General features: G+C 47.6%; 1 protein-coding gene across 1 annotated transcript in view; it reads right to left on the reverse strand.

Annotated features, from left to right (window-relative positions):
- LOC120050697 (cadherin-20-like) overlaps positions 1-14,868 on the reverse strand; it is a 30,598-nt gene extending 15,730 nt beyond the window's left edge. Inside the window, exons 1-6 of the mRNA XM_038997270.1 lie at positions 14,632-14,868; positions 10,209-10,503; positions 9,276-9,395; positions 7,161-7,328; positions 3,085-3,272; positions 2,457-2,710 (exon numbers count right to left, since the gene is read on the reverse strand). Of these exons, the coding sequence (XP_038853198.1) occupies positions 2,457-2,710; positions 3,085-3,272; positions 7,161-7,328; positions 9,276-9,395; positions 10,209-10,503; positions 14,632-14,868 (1,262 nt within the window). The remainder of the gene's footprint in view (positions 1-2,456; positions 2,711-3,084; positions 3,273-7,160; positions 7,329-9,275; positions 9,396-10,208; positions 10,504-14,631) is intronic.
- Between the last annotated feature and the right edge of the window lie 1,277 nt (positions 14,869-16,145).

Here is a 16,145-nt window from a genome sequence, read left to right on the forward strand (position 1 = left end):
CACACACACACACACACACACACACGCAGGGAACATGCCCAGCATAGACGATGGCAGGGGAAGATCCCCCTAAAGGAGCACTATTAATATCACTCTATGGTTTGTGTGTGTGTGTGTTTGCCAGTGACAGTTTGAGACAGCAAGTGTTGAGAGAAAGAGGGAGAGAGAAAGGCCTCCTCTCTCCTGTTGTATTGATTCCCCCATTTAAGGTCAACCTTATTCCCAATGGGTCTTGGTCAAAAGTAATGCGCTACATAGGGGAAAAGGTGCAATTTGGGAAGCATACGTTGTCTGTCATATAGTAATGTTAGCCACACCATTTGGCCCCCGTGAAACAATTGCAGTTCAAGGTTGGTGCTCTTACTGTAGCCATGCTCACAGGGCTGGTTTTATTTGCATCCTCACACACATAATTCCCAGAGCTTTCTCTATCTGCTTCAAGCGTGTCCCCCAAATGGCACCCTATTCCCTATTGCACTAAACAGGGAATAGAGTGCCATTTGGGACACTTGATGAGACTGAGGGGTTGTAATATATTCACTAAAGCCACATTATCTAACAGACACTCCCAACACAGCTTTACAAAGAGGGATAACATTGGAATACCAGCATTCTGAAATAGCAGTTCATTTTAATGGCGAGAAATGTATACACTATATATACAAAAGTATGTAAACACCCCTTCAAATTAGTGGATTCGGCTATTTTCAGCCACACCCGTTGCTGACAGCTGTATAAAATCGAGCACACAACCATGCAATCTCCATAGACAAACATTGGCACTAGAATGTCCTTACTGAAGAGCTCAGTGACTTTCAAAGTGGCACCGTCATAGGATGCCATCTTTCCAACAAGTCAGTTCGTCAAATTTCTACCCTGCTAGAACTGCCCCGGTCAACTGTAAGTGCTGTTATTGTGAATTGGAAACGTCTAGGAGCAACAACGGCTCAGCCATGAAGTGGTAGGCCACACAAGCACACAGAATGGGACCACCGAGTGCTGAAGCGAATACCGTGTAAAAATTGTCTGTCCTCGGTTGCAACCCTCACTACCGAGTTCCAAACTGCCTCTGGAAGCAACATCAGCGCAATAACTTTGTCGGGAGCTTCATGAAATGGGTTTCACTATGAAACAATGCCAAGTGTCGGCTGGAGTGGTGTAAAGCTCGCCGCCATTGGGTTCTGGTGCAGTGGAAACATGTTTTCTGGAGTGATGAATCACGCTTCACAATCTGGCAGTCCGACTGACAAATCTGGGTTTGGCGGAAGCCAGGAGTACGCTACCTCTCGCAATGCATAGTACCAACTGTTAAGTTAGTGGAGGAGGAATAATGGTCTGAGACTAGGCCCGTTAGTTCCAGTGAAATGAAATCTTAACGCTACAGCATACAATGACATTCTAGACGATTCTGCACTTCCAACTTTGTGGCAACTTTCTGGGGAAGGCCCTTTCCTGTTTCAGCATGACAATGACCCCATGCACAAAGCAAGGTCCATACAGAAACTGTTTGTCGAGATCGTTGTGGAAGAACTTGACTGGCCTGCACAGAGCTCTGACCTCAACCCCATCGAACACCTTTGGGATGAATTGGAACACCGACTGCGAGTCAGGCCTAATCTCCCAACATAAGTGCCCGGCCTCACTAACGCTTTTGTAGCAGAATGGAAGCAAGTCCCAGCAGCAATGTTCCAACATAGTGGAAGGCCTTCCCAAAAGAGTGGAGGCTGTTATAGCAGCAAAGGGGGGACCATTCCATGATTTTGGAATGAGCTGTTCGACAAGCAGGTGTCCAGGTCATGTAGTGTATGTGGCTCCAGCTGAAATTAGCACATTGAAAGATTTTCAAATCTGACAATCCAAAAATGTTTAGCTTCAAGTTATCATGTGAATGTTGATAAGTAGCAGTGTCAGATGAGCCCCTGACCCTTAGTGTATTTCCCAGCCCTATATCCTCTAGATAAATATCCCCCTATATCCTCTAGATATAGGGCTGGGATATTGTACATTGCTGCAAATTGACCTCAAGAAGCCCAAACAGATATAACATTGACTGAGTGTAATGCACTATTTAAGGAATTAGGGTGCCATTTGGGATGCGCAGTGACACTACGCTCCACTCTAACCCAACATCTGCTCTGTGAGTGAGGTAAACACACTGCATCATTTAAAACAATGGGAAAGTCTCCTAATACCACACAATCCAGTACGCTTTGACTGACTAGGGTCCTTAAAAATGCCAGATCATTAACATCATCTTCATTTCCAATTAACTAAAATCGCATAGCCCATTGTCGATATCACTCAGAGCTGTCACCGTCACATCAGCTCAATGTTTCTTTTTAAACACAGCCTTGTACACTCCAATACCACACTGACACCATCTGGCCACAAGATGACATTGCATGACATTGGTTAAAACATTTTGGGTGTTATTTTGTTGTCAACCCTGTCCTCACCTGATGGAGTTATTGGAAGCATCAGGGTCTCTGGCAGAGACCGTCTTGAACACTGTGCCGATCTCTGCTTCTTCAGAGACCTCTATGTAGTACGCAGCAGAGCTAAACTCTGGGGGCTCGTCTATATCCTCTACGCTGACGTGAACAATGGTAACATGGCTGAACGGGCCCTTGTCCAGAAAACGGTGGTCCAGGTGTGTGTTGACTCCTTCTATCTTCAGAGTGTAGCTTGCTTTGCTCTCAAAGTTCAGAGGCTAGTGGGGAGAGAGACATGTTTACCGCATTAGTAGGTACATTGTATCCTAGGTATAATTCATATAAATAGTTAAATAAAGAGGTTGCGGAGGTTTCTTTGCACTTAGGCACCTCCACAAAAAAAAGATTTACAGGTGGGTTGAGAAAGGATCCACTAGGAGTGAATCAACTGGTTATCAATCAAATAATGAATCTAAATTAAATTGAATTCAATGTGACTTTTTGCATTTACATTTGAGTCATTTACCGCTGTGTCGTCGACTCTGTCCTCTGTCAGAGGACACTCAAAGCATGTCATTACCTTTCATTGAAGTCTACCCCTGTGTGTGTGTTTTCATTGGTGTAACCTTTCATTGATGTCTACCCTCTGTACCTTTTTGATGGTGATGATGCCAAACAGATTGGTGGGGTCTGTGCTGATGTCGAAGGTGTCCCTCCCGTCTCCGTCAATGATGCTATACCTCATCTCTGCATTGATGCCAATGTCACGATCCTTCGCCCGGATACAACCCACAACAGACCCCACGGGAGCCGACTCCAGAACACTCATCTGATACAGCTCTGAGAAGGGGAAGGAGAGAGGAGAGAGAGAGTTAAATGCATTTCTTTAGTTGATGAGTTATTATGTAATAACATGTGTTAGCTCATTGTTCCTCTAGAGGGTGCCACATTTATGTAATTACACCAGGACATTAGAAGGATAAACCACAGACCGTTGATGTAACGGAACTCTAGTTCTTCCTCCTCCTCGGACGAGGAGAGGAGAGAGGGATCGGAAGACCAATGTGCAGCGAGGTATGATGACATAATGATTTATTAACTGAAGTAAAAGACGAACACGAAAAACACTTGGAAAATTACAAAACAACAAACGAACGTAGACTGACCTAAAACATGTGAACTTACATATAACGAAGAACGCACGAACAGGTACACGACTACAAACAAACGATACAGTCCCGTGTGGTAACATATACGGACACAGGAGACAACCACCCACGACAAACAATGTGAAACAACCTCCCTATGTATGTCTCTCAATCAGAGGAAAACGAAAACACCTGCCTCTGATTGAGAGCCATACAAGGTCAATTAACCCTGACACTTAACAAGGAACAAACACAGAGAATGCCCACCCAGCTCACGTCCTGACCAACAAAACAAAGCTATACAAAAGGAAAACAAGGTCAGGAACGTGACATTACCCCCCCCCCCCAAGATGCGGACTCCGGCCGCAAAACTCAACCTCAAGGGGAGGGTTTGGGTGGGCATCTGTCCACGGTGGCGGCTCCGGCTCTGGACGCTGTCCCCACACCACCATAGTCACTCCCCGCTTCCGTATCCCCCTCCCAATGACCACCCTCCAACTAAACCCACCTAAATGAAGGGGCAGCATCGGGATAAGGGGCAGCACCGGGATAAGGGGCAGCTCCGGGCTGAGGGACGGCAGCTCCGGGCTGAGGGACTCTGGCAGGTCCTGGCTGAGGGACTCTGGCAGGTCCTGGCTGAGGGACTCTGGCAGGTCCTGGCTGAGGGACTCTGGCAGGTCCTGGCTGAGGGACTCTGGCAGGTCCTGGCTGGACGGCTCTGGCAGGTCCTGGCTGGACGGCTCTGGCAGGTCCTGGCTGGACGGCTCTGGCTGGTCCTGGCTGGACGGCTCTGGCTGGTCCTGGCTGGACGGCTCTGGCTGGTCCTGGCTGGACGACGGCTCTGGCTGATCCTGTCTGGACGACGGCTCTGGCTGATCCTGTCTGGCGGAAGGCTCTGGCTGATCCTGTCTGGCGGAAGGCTCTAGCGGCTCCTGTCTGGCGGACGGCTCTGAAGGCTCATGGCAGACGGGCGGCTTTGCAGGCTCAGTCCAGACGGGCAGTTCATGCGGCGTTTGGCAGACGGACAGTTCAGACGGCGTTGGGCAGACGGGCAGTTCAGGCGCCGCTGGGCAGACGGCCAGCTCTGACAGCTTGGGACAGACGGGCAGCTCTGACAGCTCGGGACAGACGGGCAGTTCTGAGCAGACTGGCAGACCTGTAGGGAGGAGACGGAGAGACAGCCTGGTGCGTGGTATAGGCACTGGCTGCGCTGGAGAGGAGGAAAGCTCTGACAGCGCTGGACAGGTGGGAGCAGCTGGAGAGAGAACCCGGAGAGACAGCCTGGTGCGGGGGGCTGCCACCGGTGGACTGGTACTTGGAGGTGGCACCGGGTATACCGGACCGTGAAGGAGGACACGTGCTCTTGAGCACCGAGCCTGCCCAACCCTACCAGGTTGAATGGTGCCCGTAGCCCTGCCAGTGCGGCGAGGTGGAATAGCCCGCACTGGGCTATGCTGGCGAACTGGGGACACCATCTGTAAGGCTGGTGCCATGTATGCCGGCCCGAGGAGACGCACTGGTGGCCAGATGCGTTGGGCCGGCTTCATGACATCCGGCTCGATGCCCAACTTAGCCCTACCAGTGCGGCGAGGTAGAATAGCCCGCACTGGGCTAAGCACGCGTACTGGGGACACCGTGCGCTTTACCGCATAACACGGTGTCTGACCAGTACGACGCCCTCTCACTCCACGGTAAGTACGGGGAGTTGGCTCAGGTATCCTACCCGGCTTTGCCACACTCCTCGTGTGCCCCCCCCCCAATAAATTTTTGGGTCTGACTCTCGGGCTCCCAACCGCGTCGCCGCGCTGCCTCCTCATACCAGCGCCTCTCTGCCTTCGCTGCCTCCAGCTCCGCCTTGGGACGGCGATATTCCCCTGGCTGAGCCCAGGGTCCTTTGCCGTCCAGGATCTCCTCCCATGTCCATGAATCCTGGGATTTCTGCGGTTGCTGTCGCTGCCCTTTTCCCCGCTGCTTGATCCTGGTAATTTGGTGGGTGGTTCTGTAACGGAACTCTAGTTCTTCCTCCTCCTCGGACGAGGAGAGGAGAGAGGGATCGGAAGACCAATGTGCAGCGAGGTATGATGACATAATGATTTATTAACTGAAGTAAAAGACGAACACGAAAAACACTTGGAAAATTACAAAACAACAAACGAACGTAGACTGACCTAAAACATGTGAACTTACATATAACGAAGAACGCACGAACAGGTACACGACTACAAACAAACGATACAGTCCCGTGTGGTAACATATACGGACACAGGAGACAACCACCCACGACAAACAATGTGAAACAACCTCCCTATGTATGTCTCTCAATCAGAGGAAAACGAAAACACCTGCCTCTGATTGAGAGCCATACAAGGTCAATTAACCCTGACACTTAACAAGGAACAAACACAGAGAATGCCCACCCAGCTCACGTCCTGACCAACAAAACAAAGCTATACAAAAGGAAAACAAGGTCAGGAACGTGACAGTTGAGCACAAATTGGTTCAGTCTGAGAGACGGTTCGTAAATTGGGTTGTATTGTCTTATGGGTCAACGAGAATTAATTTCAACAATTTAACCTAATTTCAAAAACAGGGGTGACAGCGGTTCTCAATTTGCCGTGCTCCCTCTGTCTGAACTGAAACGGTCACACATTATGGTTGTCAGACAAGTGCACCCGAAGCTCCTCACAACGTATTAAAGTCTCACTTAAGCGACGTGACTAATTTGAGAGAAGAGAGGGGGACGTGGGGGAAATAAGGGGGGAGAGTGAGGGAAAGACGAGACCACCAGTCAGGCAGAAAGCTAGGGGATGGCTGGGGATAGATAGATGATAGAGAGAGATGAACTGCTGATCTCTCATTGGACGGTAATGTGGAGATCAGGAATGGGGTCAATCAAAGAGACAGCATTGGGGCCGGAATGGGACTGGTGGCCGGGTAAAGAGAAAGAGAGAAAGAGATGGGGCGACTGGTGGCCGAGGAGGGATGGAAAGAGAGAGAGTAGTGAGAGTGTGGGGGAGGGGGGTAGATGGAGGGATGATGAGGATAGAAAGAATAATGTGAGAGTGGGGAGGGTTAATGGGCTGGTGACAGACTGGTGGCCAAAGTAGATGATGAGGAGGAAGGAGAGAGAGAGCATGGTCTGAAGGAGAGGGACAAGCGAAGGGATACACTGTTGATTAAGTGGTGGAGAGGGCTGGAGAGAAAGAGCAAGAGGAGGGGACAGCAGAGACGGAACAGGAAGCGACACATTCCACTCCCATTTTTTCTGACTCATATACAGTCAATGAACTAAGTAGACCAGACCCAGCTGCCGTCACATTGGTGTCTATGGGAGAGCCACCCCTTAAGTAGACCTGAAATGTAAAAAGAAAACGGCCTGAGTGGTAAACGGCCTGAGTGGCACATCTTCATTTATCCACCATCTTTGAAGACAGAAGAGGAAGAACAAAAAGAGTGGAGAGGGATGGAGATAGTTAATGAGAATGATGACAAGGAATTCAACAGTTGTGAAGATAAAATGAAGAATGGAATTCAAATAAACATAAAGGCACAGGAGAGGAGAGGAGGTTCTGCTTCTTACTCTGATCAAACATGGGTGGGTTATCGTTGACGTCGCTGAGGGTGATGTTGACGACAGTGGTTCCAGCCAGACCCCCTAGCTGGCCTCCCATGTCCTTGGCCTGGATGATGATGGAGTAGATCTCTCTGACCTCTCGGTCCATGCCCGCCAGAGACACACGCACCACGCCTGGGGGGACAGGGGGAGAGAGAGAGAGTGGGAGGACAATAAGAGAGAGAGAGAGAGGGACGGGGGGGAGAGGAGAGAGAGGTCACAGTTTGAAATGGTGTGGGAGGGTTAGCAGTGTAGTAGATGACGGGTCGTCAGGCAGATTAGGGACATGTCTTAGACTGGGCACAAAATAACACAGTATTAAAAATGTAGTGCCATTTTTTTTTTGCGGAGCCCTATAGTGCTAAAGGGAATAGGGGAGTGCCATTTCGGTAGCAGCCAGTGTCTTCTTTTAACGAATGAAGTCAGAATGGTATACTGTAGTTTTTGAATTTGAATTTTTTCTTGAGCGGATAGTCAGGAAGCCAGAACATAATTACCAATAATTTGGAGACCGCAAATTTATCGCAAGAAGCCTAAACAAATATAACATTAGACTAAAACATAATTTGAAACCTTGCTTATATTGTATATGATCACATATACAGTGCATTCGGAAAGTATTCAGACCCCTTCACTTTTTCCATATTTTGCTACGTTACAGCCTTATTCTTAAATGAATTAAAATATTTTCCCCCCATCAATCTACACACCTTACCCCATAATTACAAAGCAAAAACAGGTTTTGTGATTTTTTTTGTTGCAAATGTGCCAGTCAAAAGTTTGGACACAGCTACTCATTTACTCATTTACTCTACTTTATTTTTACTATTTTATACATTGTAGAATAATAGTAAGACATCAAAACTATGAAATAACACATATAGAATCATGTGTTAACCAAAAAAGTGTTAAACAAATCTAAATATATTTTATATTGGAGATTCTTCAAAGTAGCAACCCTTTGCCTTGATGACGGCTTTGCACACTCTTGGCATTCTCTCAACCAGCTTCACCTGGAACGCTTTTCCAACAGTCTTGAAGGAGTTCCCACATATGCTTGTTGGCTGCTTTTCCTTCACTCTGCTGTCCAACTCATCCCAAACCATCTCAATTGGGTTGAGTGATTGTGGAAGCCAGGTCATCTGATGCAACAATTCATCACTCTCCTTGGTCAAATATATCCCTTACACAGCCTGAAGGTGTGTTGGGTCATTGTCCTGTTGAAAAACAAATGATAGTCCCACTAAGCGCAAACCAGTAGGGATAGCGTATTGCTGCAGAATGCTGTGGTAGCCATGCTGGTTAAGTGTGCCTTGAATTCTAAATAAATCACAGACAGTGTCACCAGCAAAGCACCCCCACACCATCACACCTCCTCCTCCATGCTTCGCGGTGGGAACCACACATGCGGAGATCATCGGGTTCACCTAAATTGTCTTGTCTGGTTTGCTTAATATAAGACATTTTAAATATATATATTATATATACTTTTACTTTTGAACTTAAGCACATTTAAAACCAAATACTTTTTGACTTTTACTGAAGTAGTATTTTACTGGGTGACTTTCACTTTTACTTTAGTAATCTTATTTAGAATTGAGTACATTTTTCAACACTGGAAATAGTAAAAATAAAGACAAACCCTTGAATGAGTAGGTGTGTCCAAACTTTTGACTGGTACTGTATATATACTTATTTTTTGCTCAGAAATCTTGGGGGACCAAATAAAATCAACTGCGGGCCGAATTCGACTTGCAGGCCACCAGTTGGGGAACTCCGCTGTTGCGACTGTATTTGCTTATTCATTTTGGATTTGCCAGTTGTTACCATTGGCAGCCACAAGAGGGCATTCTTAACCCTGTTGATTTGTGCCATATGTGTTTACGTTCAAACTGTATTACATTCAGCCTGTATGTGTGTGTGTGTTTCCTGGAGTAGCAGATGGGAGTGCCTCAGTTATGTGCCAACACATGGAAGTCTACTAACATAACTAAAGCACATCCAATGTAACTACTATTCTTAATGCAGGTCTGACGATGTTTTGACACTTTTGGTTTTTCGTTTCCCCTGTGCTTTACATACCAGTCTTGGGCTCCACAGAGAAGTATGGCTGTCCTTGCAGAATGCTGTAGACCACTCTGGCACTGTTACCATATGTAGGGTCATCAGCATCTGTAGCGGTCAGCCGAATCACCTCAGTGCCTGGGGAAGGAGGGAGGGAGAGAGGAGTAGAAATAGAGTGACTTGGTGAGCAAAAATATTTCCACACAACTGGAATGACTCATTCTGTTTCTATATGGCTATTTCAACAAGGCCTGTTTACAAAATGGATTGGAACATCTGCATAAAACTGCTTCAATGTTGACAATAGGTGTAGGCTATTAGAGGTGTAGTTATTTTGTGTAGTTATTTTTTAGTTAACTGTGTAGTTATTTTCCGCCTCAAGGTATCTGCACTCACTGGTGGATTTATAGATATTGTATCCCACTGGTGCAGTGTGTAAGCAGAGACATCATTTTGATGGCATTATGACGACACTGCAGAGACAAAATGATTTTGGCTATTGTGTGCACATAACCAAACATCCTCATCTCCTTCCCAGCGTACACTACTCACAGAAACACACTGCTGTGAATAACCAGCACAACAGAGACATACTGTATAATAGAGAAACAGAGTTTGCTAACTGAACGACTAGAATTAAAACTAAGCAGACTGTTCACGAATGGATGAATGGAACGTTTAGAGGCAGCAGCATGGCGTCCAGCTACACTCTCTAGCTGTGTTTCTGAAATGGTCCTGGTCAAAAGTAGTGCACTATATAGAGAATAGGCTGCCATTTTGGATGCACACTGTGGCTTTATATGCCGTTTCTCCACAGTTCTCCCAAAATGTGCATTTACACACTTTCTGTCATGGATTTTAAAACATTGGTGTAACCACTGGCTTGAGGGAGTTTCCACTATTGTAAAATCCATTCAAGGTCTCTGACCACCACAATCTCTACTGACTCACCGATGGTTGACATCTCAGGTATGGTGGCTTGGTAGGGCCCATCCTGGAACTTAGGTTCATTATCATTGATGTCCTGGATCTTAACAATAAACTCAGATTTGGGCTCTAGGGGTCGGTCTGTCTGTCTGTTCCAGGCCTGGGCTTGCAGCTGGTACTGGGCCTTGACCTCGCGGTCCAGCCTCTTGATGGCATGGATGTCTCCTGTACTGTCATCAATGGTGAAGGTGGTGCCAGCACCATCTCCTGATAGTATGTACTTGATTGAGCCATCCCCTAGGTCCATATCTGAGTGGAGCTGTGGGGGTCACAGGTCAGAGGTTAGGGGTCAGAGGTTAGAGGTCAAGAGAGGTTAGAAAGTACACCTTTGTTGTAGGGCCCTGGTCAAAAGTAGTGCACTAGGGTGCCATTTGAGACGCAGCCTGAATATGTGATGCTATTATTTGACTTCACTGAGTCTGTGACATTTCCCTACTTCACTGTTTCACGTCACAAGATGGTGGTTCAGAAGATGTCTGTACAAGAAATGAATAGAACATGGAATACAGTCCTTTTTTGGGACAGTTCCACTATCTACAGATCTAAAGTTTAACTCCTGGCTAGACACCTTTCACACTGAGAGGGTCTCCTCTGCTTTGTTATATAGGCTCAGACAAAAAGGAAAGTGTTAAGTAAATGGAACGAAAGATATTCTAGACACTCATCCACACTAGTGCTCCATATAAATTAGTGTGGAATGTACTGTATATGCAGAGGTGTCACGCCCTGATCTGTTTCACCTGTTCCTGTGATGGTCTCCACCCATTCCAGGTGTCGCTTATTTTCCACAGTGTATTTATCCCTGTGTTTCCTGTCTCTCTATGCCAGTTCGTCTTGTATGTTTAGTCAAGTCAGCCAGCGTGTTTTTCCCCGTACTCCTTTTCTATTCTCTTTTGCTAGTCTCCCTGGTTTTGATCACTGCCTGACTCTGGACTACTTTCCCGCCTGCCTGATCATCCTGCCTGCCCTGACCTTGAATCTGCCTGCCCTTCGGTACCTATTGGACTCTGAACTGGTTTTGACCTTTTGCCTGTACACGACCATTCTCTTGCCTACCCCTTTTTGGATTAATAAACAATGTAAGACTCCAACCATCTGCCTCCTGTGTCTGCATCTGGGTCTCGCCTTGTGCCTTAATAAGAGGTTGTGTCCCAAATGGCACCCTATTCCCTACATAGTGCATTACTCTTGACCATGGCCATATGGGAACCCTATGGGCCCTGGTCAAAAGTAGTGCACTAGGGAATAGGGTAGCATTTGGGAGGCAGACACAGAGATTCATTAGCACAAGGAGATACCTTGATCACTCAAGCGTTGAAGTGGATTGAACATTTGATCAATGATGATAAATCCTGCAGCTATCAGAGACCACATCCAGCCGACCACGGCGACATTGATTGAAAAGTTGAGAACTGTCATCAAACAGTTCAATAGTAATGATGGTGGGCATTTAGCAGATGCTTTTATCCAAAGTGACATGCAGTTAACACATTTATATCATGACACAGGATATGACCCAGATGCAGAGACAGGAGACAGATAGTTCGGTTCTCCGAATATTTATTATAACAAAGGGGCAGAAAAAAGGGCAGGTCGAGGGCAGGCGGAGGTTCGTAATCCAAGGCAGAGTCAGAAACCGGGTCGGAACCAGAAAGACTGGAAAACAAGAACTTGAGAAATGGGAAACACGCTGGTAAGACCAGACAAAACAAGACGAACTGGCAACAGACAAACAGAAAACACAGGTATAAATACACATGGGACAATGGGGAAAAATAGGAGACACTTGGTGGGGGTGGAGACAAGCACAAGACAAACACGAACACTGTTCAACATGTCACGGAGCACGTCGTTGACCTGGGCTTGGAACACTGCGGGAGCGTTGGTCAGTCCAAATGGCATAACCAGGTACGCATAGTGCCCGCTAGCCGTGTTAAAGGCTGTCTTCCACTCGTCTCCGAACCAGATGGTAGGCGTTCCGAAGGTCCAACTTCTAAAAAATATTCGCCCCCTGGAGAGGCTCGAAAGCCGAGGAGAAGAGTGGTAGAGTTTTTTAAAAGATTTTTTTGTACTGTGATGTCATTAAGGTCCCAGTAGTCAATACACGGGCGCAGGGTGGCCGGGGAGGCAGAAGGATGAATTAACCCTGCAGCTAGGAGGATGAATTAAGGATGAATTAACCCTGCAATTAACCCTGCAGCGAGTCCTCAATGTACACTTCCATGGTCTTGGTCTCCAGACCAGACAGGGAAAAATGCCGCCTCCGATGCGGTGTAGTGCCCGGGAGGAGGTCAATTGCTCAGTAGGGTTGATGAAGAGGAAGAGTTGTGGGGCAGGCCTTGTTGAAAATCTCCCGGTCCTGGTACATCAGTGGGAATGGCTGAGAGGTCTGAGGCTTTCCCCAAGCCCGCAGAAGGACGCCCAGGGATGGGCTGTGCCGCCTTGAAGCAATGTGCATGACAGAACGGGCTCCAACCCAAAATAGAATCCGTAGCCCAGTCGATCAAGGGGTTGTGCGTCTGGAGCCATGACAATCCCAAAACATCAGTCACATGAGGAGACTCAATGAGCAGAAACTGCATGGACTCACTGTAGTTACCTGACACTCGCAGGTTGATGGGAACCATACTGTGAGTGACCCTGCCAATACAGCTTTCGTCCAATGCTCTGGCGTCCATGGGAATGGAGAGGGGTTGTGTAGAGATGCCCAGTTCTGACACCAGGGTAGCATCCATAAAGCTCCCGTCGGTTGCAGAGTCCATGAGCACCCGGAGAGATTAAGACCGGTCTCCCCACAGTAGAGAGGAGAGGAGAGGAGTGCGAGTAACGGCAGATGGGAGACTCCCTGTATGGACCACCAGTGTCCTCGTACCTACTGATGAGCCTGGTATTTTACTCGATAGGTGGATATGTAATGTCCTGAAGTACCACAATACAGACATCTTTTGGAGCTCAGTCTGCATAAACGTTCCCCAGGAGACAATCTTGCCCTGCCCAGTTGCATGGGCTCAGGAGGAGGCGACAGTCCTCGATGAATTCCGGGAGAACTCGGGTAACATCGGATTCTCTCGGGAATGCATGCGTCGGGGATTTCCAGGATTCTTTGGAGGCAATGGGGAACCCGTGGATGAGTGTGTGTGGCTGGGAACAGACCTTCTCTCCCTGCTCCGTTCCCGTAACCGCCCATCAACCCTTATTGCCAGGGCTATGAGGGAGTTGAGGTCCATGGGCAGCTCCCGGGCTGCGAGCTCATCTTTAATTCCCTCCAATAATCCTTGAAGGAAGGTGTCGAACAGGAACTCCGGGTTCCAGGCACTTTCGGTGGCCAAAGTGCGAAAATCTACTGCATAGTCTGCCACATTACGGGAGTCTTGACGCAGCGGAAGTAGCTTCCGAGCTACCTTTCTCCCAGACACCGGAGAATCGAACACCATCCTTACCTCCGCCATGAAATCCTCCAGACTAAGGCAAATGCTGGATTGTTGCTCCCACACAGCTGTAACCCAGGCGAGCGCCCTCCCGGACATCAGCGTTATAAGATACTCTATCTTCGAACGATCTGAAAGAAACAAGGAGGGCTGTATCTCGGAGATGAGGGAACACTGGAAGAGAAATGCCCGTCAGGTCCCAGGATCCCCAGCGTAGTGCTCTGGAGGAGGTAAGCAGGGTTCTCGGAAAGCCGGGTAGGCTGGGGAGAAGCAACTCTGGTAGCGGGGTTACTGCGAGTCTGGAAGGATACCGTGGTGGCTTGCTACCTAGTAGATAGTCCGCTGAATTGTTCCAACAATGCATTGAAGGCATGGTCATGGCGTTCCACCAAGGTATGGCGTCCCTCCAAAAGGTTAAGCAGTAAGTCCTTGTGTCCTCCAATGGTGGCTCCTTGGCCAGAAACAGTGTTGCGGAGCTGGTCCGAGTCTGCTGGGTCAGTCATGGCCAGTTCATACTATCCCGACTCATGATATGACCCAGATGCAGACACAGAATATTTTTTATAACAAAGGGGCAGGAAAAGGGGCAGAACAAGAGCAGGAAGAGGTTCGTAATCCAAGGCAGAGTCAAAAAGGGCCAGAACGGCAGGAAGGATCAGGGACAGGGCAGGCAGAAAGGTCGGATCCAGGAAGACTGGAAAACAAGAACTTGAGAACTGGTGAAACGGGAAACATGCTGGTAAAACCTGACAAAACAAGACGAACTGGCAATAGACAAACAGAAAACACAGGTATAAATACACAGTGGATGGGGATGGAGACAAGCACAAGACGGGTGAAACAGATCAGGGTGTGACAATTTATGTATTCTGTTTCTTTGTATGTGGGTGTGTGCGTGTGTGCGTGTGTGTGTGTGTGTGTATGTATGTGTTCATGCATGTCTGTGTGTGTCGACTCACCTTTCCAATGTATAGCGGCTCCAGTCCAGTGTACTCCTCCAGCACAAAGAACTGGTTCCATACCCAGCCTCTTTTCACCCTCCTCAACAGCCCTGCTCTACTTTCCTCCTCTGACCTGGCTTTATCCATACGGCCCTGGGCCTCAGACAACAGGGTCAGCAGGGCTAGAGCTAGTGAGAGTAGTAGGGTGTAGACAGGCCTACCACCCCCAAGATAGTGGTGAAGTCGATCTCCCATGATGGATACTCAACCACAAAGCAAATTGTTTTGTGTTTTCTTTAGGGATCCAATGACCCACCGATGTCGTGCCTTTATCTCTTGCGTCCTGGGAAGGTCCTCAAATGGCTAGAGAAAAGAGACAGCAGAGATGTATTTCAAAACCTTTCAAATGTAGCTGTCATTGTTGTGTCATGTCACTATTGTCCTTGGAATATAAGCTCCTTTGCTGTTTCATTCTTCTCTGAAACTAAGGAGGAAAGGAGGAAAGTATGGATGAATGAAAGGATGGAAAGATAGAGGGATGACAATGGTCCCAGCCTATTGTGTATAACCTCCGATTCCTCTTCTTTGCTGCTATTTGGTGAGTGATATTATATGTGTGTGTGTGTGTGTATGCGTGCTTACGTCTGTGTGTGTGTGTGTGCATGTTTGATGTGGAAGTGCGTGCATGTGCGTGTGTGTGTGGTAGAAAGATAGAGAGCCGTATTAAAACTTAATTAGTGGGGCTCTCACACTGCAGATGAGGTGTGTTTAGAGTAGGAGCGGAGAGGGAGAGATGGGGGAGAGGTATGTCCTCTAGGGGCTGCGGGTTAACCTGAGAGGGACCAGGCATGATGTTAAACTCTGATTGAGCACGAAACCCTTCTCCATTTAGCTTCTTCCTTCCCCATTTATTGTGTTGTGCTTAGACCAAGGGGCTCCAACAGGTAGATCGTGAGCTACCAGTAGCTCTCAGCCCATGAGTAGCTCCCCAAACAATTCTGAAAGCACATACAGTGCCTTGCAAAATTATTCATCCCCCTTGGCATTTTTCCTATTTTGTTGCATTACAACCTGTAATTTAAATTGATTTTTATTTGGAGTTCATGTAATGGACATGATCTGTCACATGATCTCAGTATATACTGTATACACCTGTTCTGAAAGGCCCCAGAGACTGCAACACCACCAAGCAAGCGGCACTATGAAGACCAAGGAGCTCTCCAAACAGGTCAGGGACAAAGTTGTAGAGAAGTACAGATCAGGGTTGGGTTATAAAAAATATCCTAAACTTTGAACATCCCACGGAGCACCGTTAAATCCATTATAAAAAAATTGAAAGAATATGGCACCACAACAAACCTGCCAAGAGAGGGACGCCCACCAAAACTTACAGACCAGGCAAGGAGGGCCTTATCAGAGAGGCAACAAAGAGACCAAAGATAACCCTGAAGGAGCTGCAAAGCTCCACAGCGGAGATTGGAGTGTCTGTCCATAGGACCACTTTAAGCCAAGAGTGTGCAAGAGTGAATGCC

Source organism: Salvelinus namaycush, chromosome 7 (assembly GCF_016432855.1).
Source record: "Salvelinus namaycush isolate Seneca chromosome 7, SaNama_1.0, whole genome shotgun sequence".
Taxonomy (NCBI): Eukaryota; Metazoa; Chordata; class Actinopteri; order Salmoniformes; family Salmonidae; genus Salvelinus; species Salvelinus namaycush.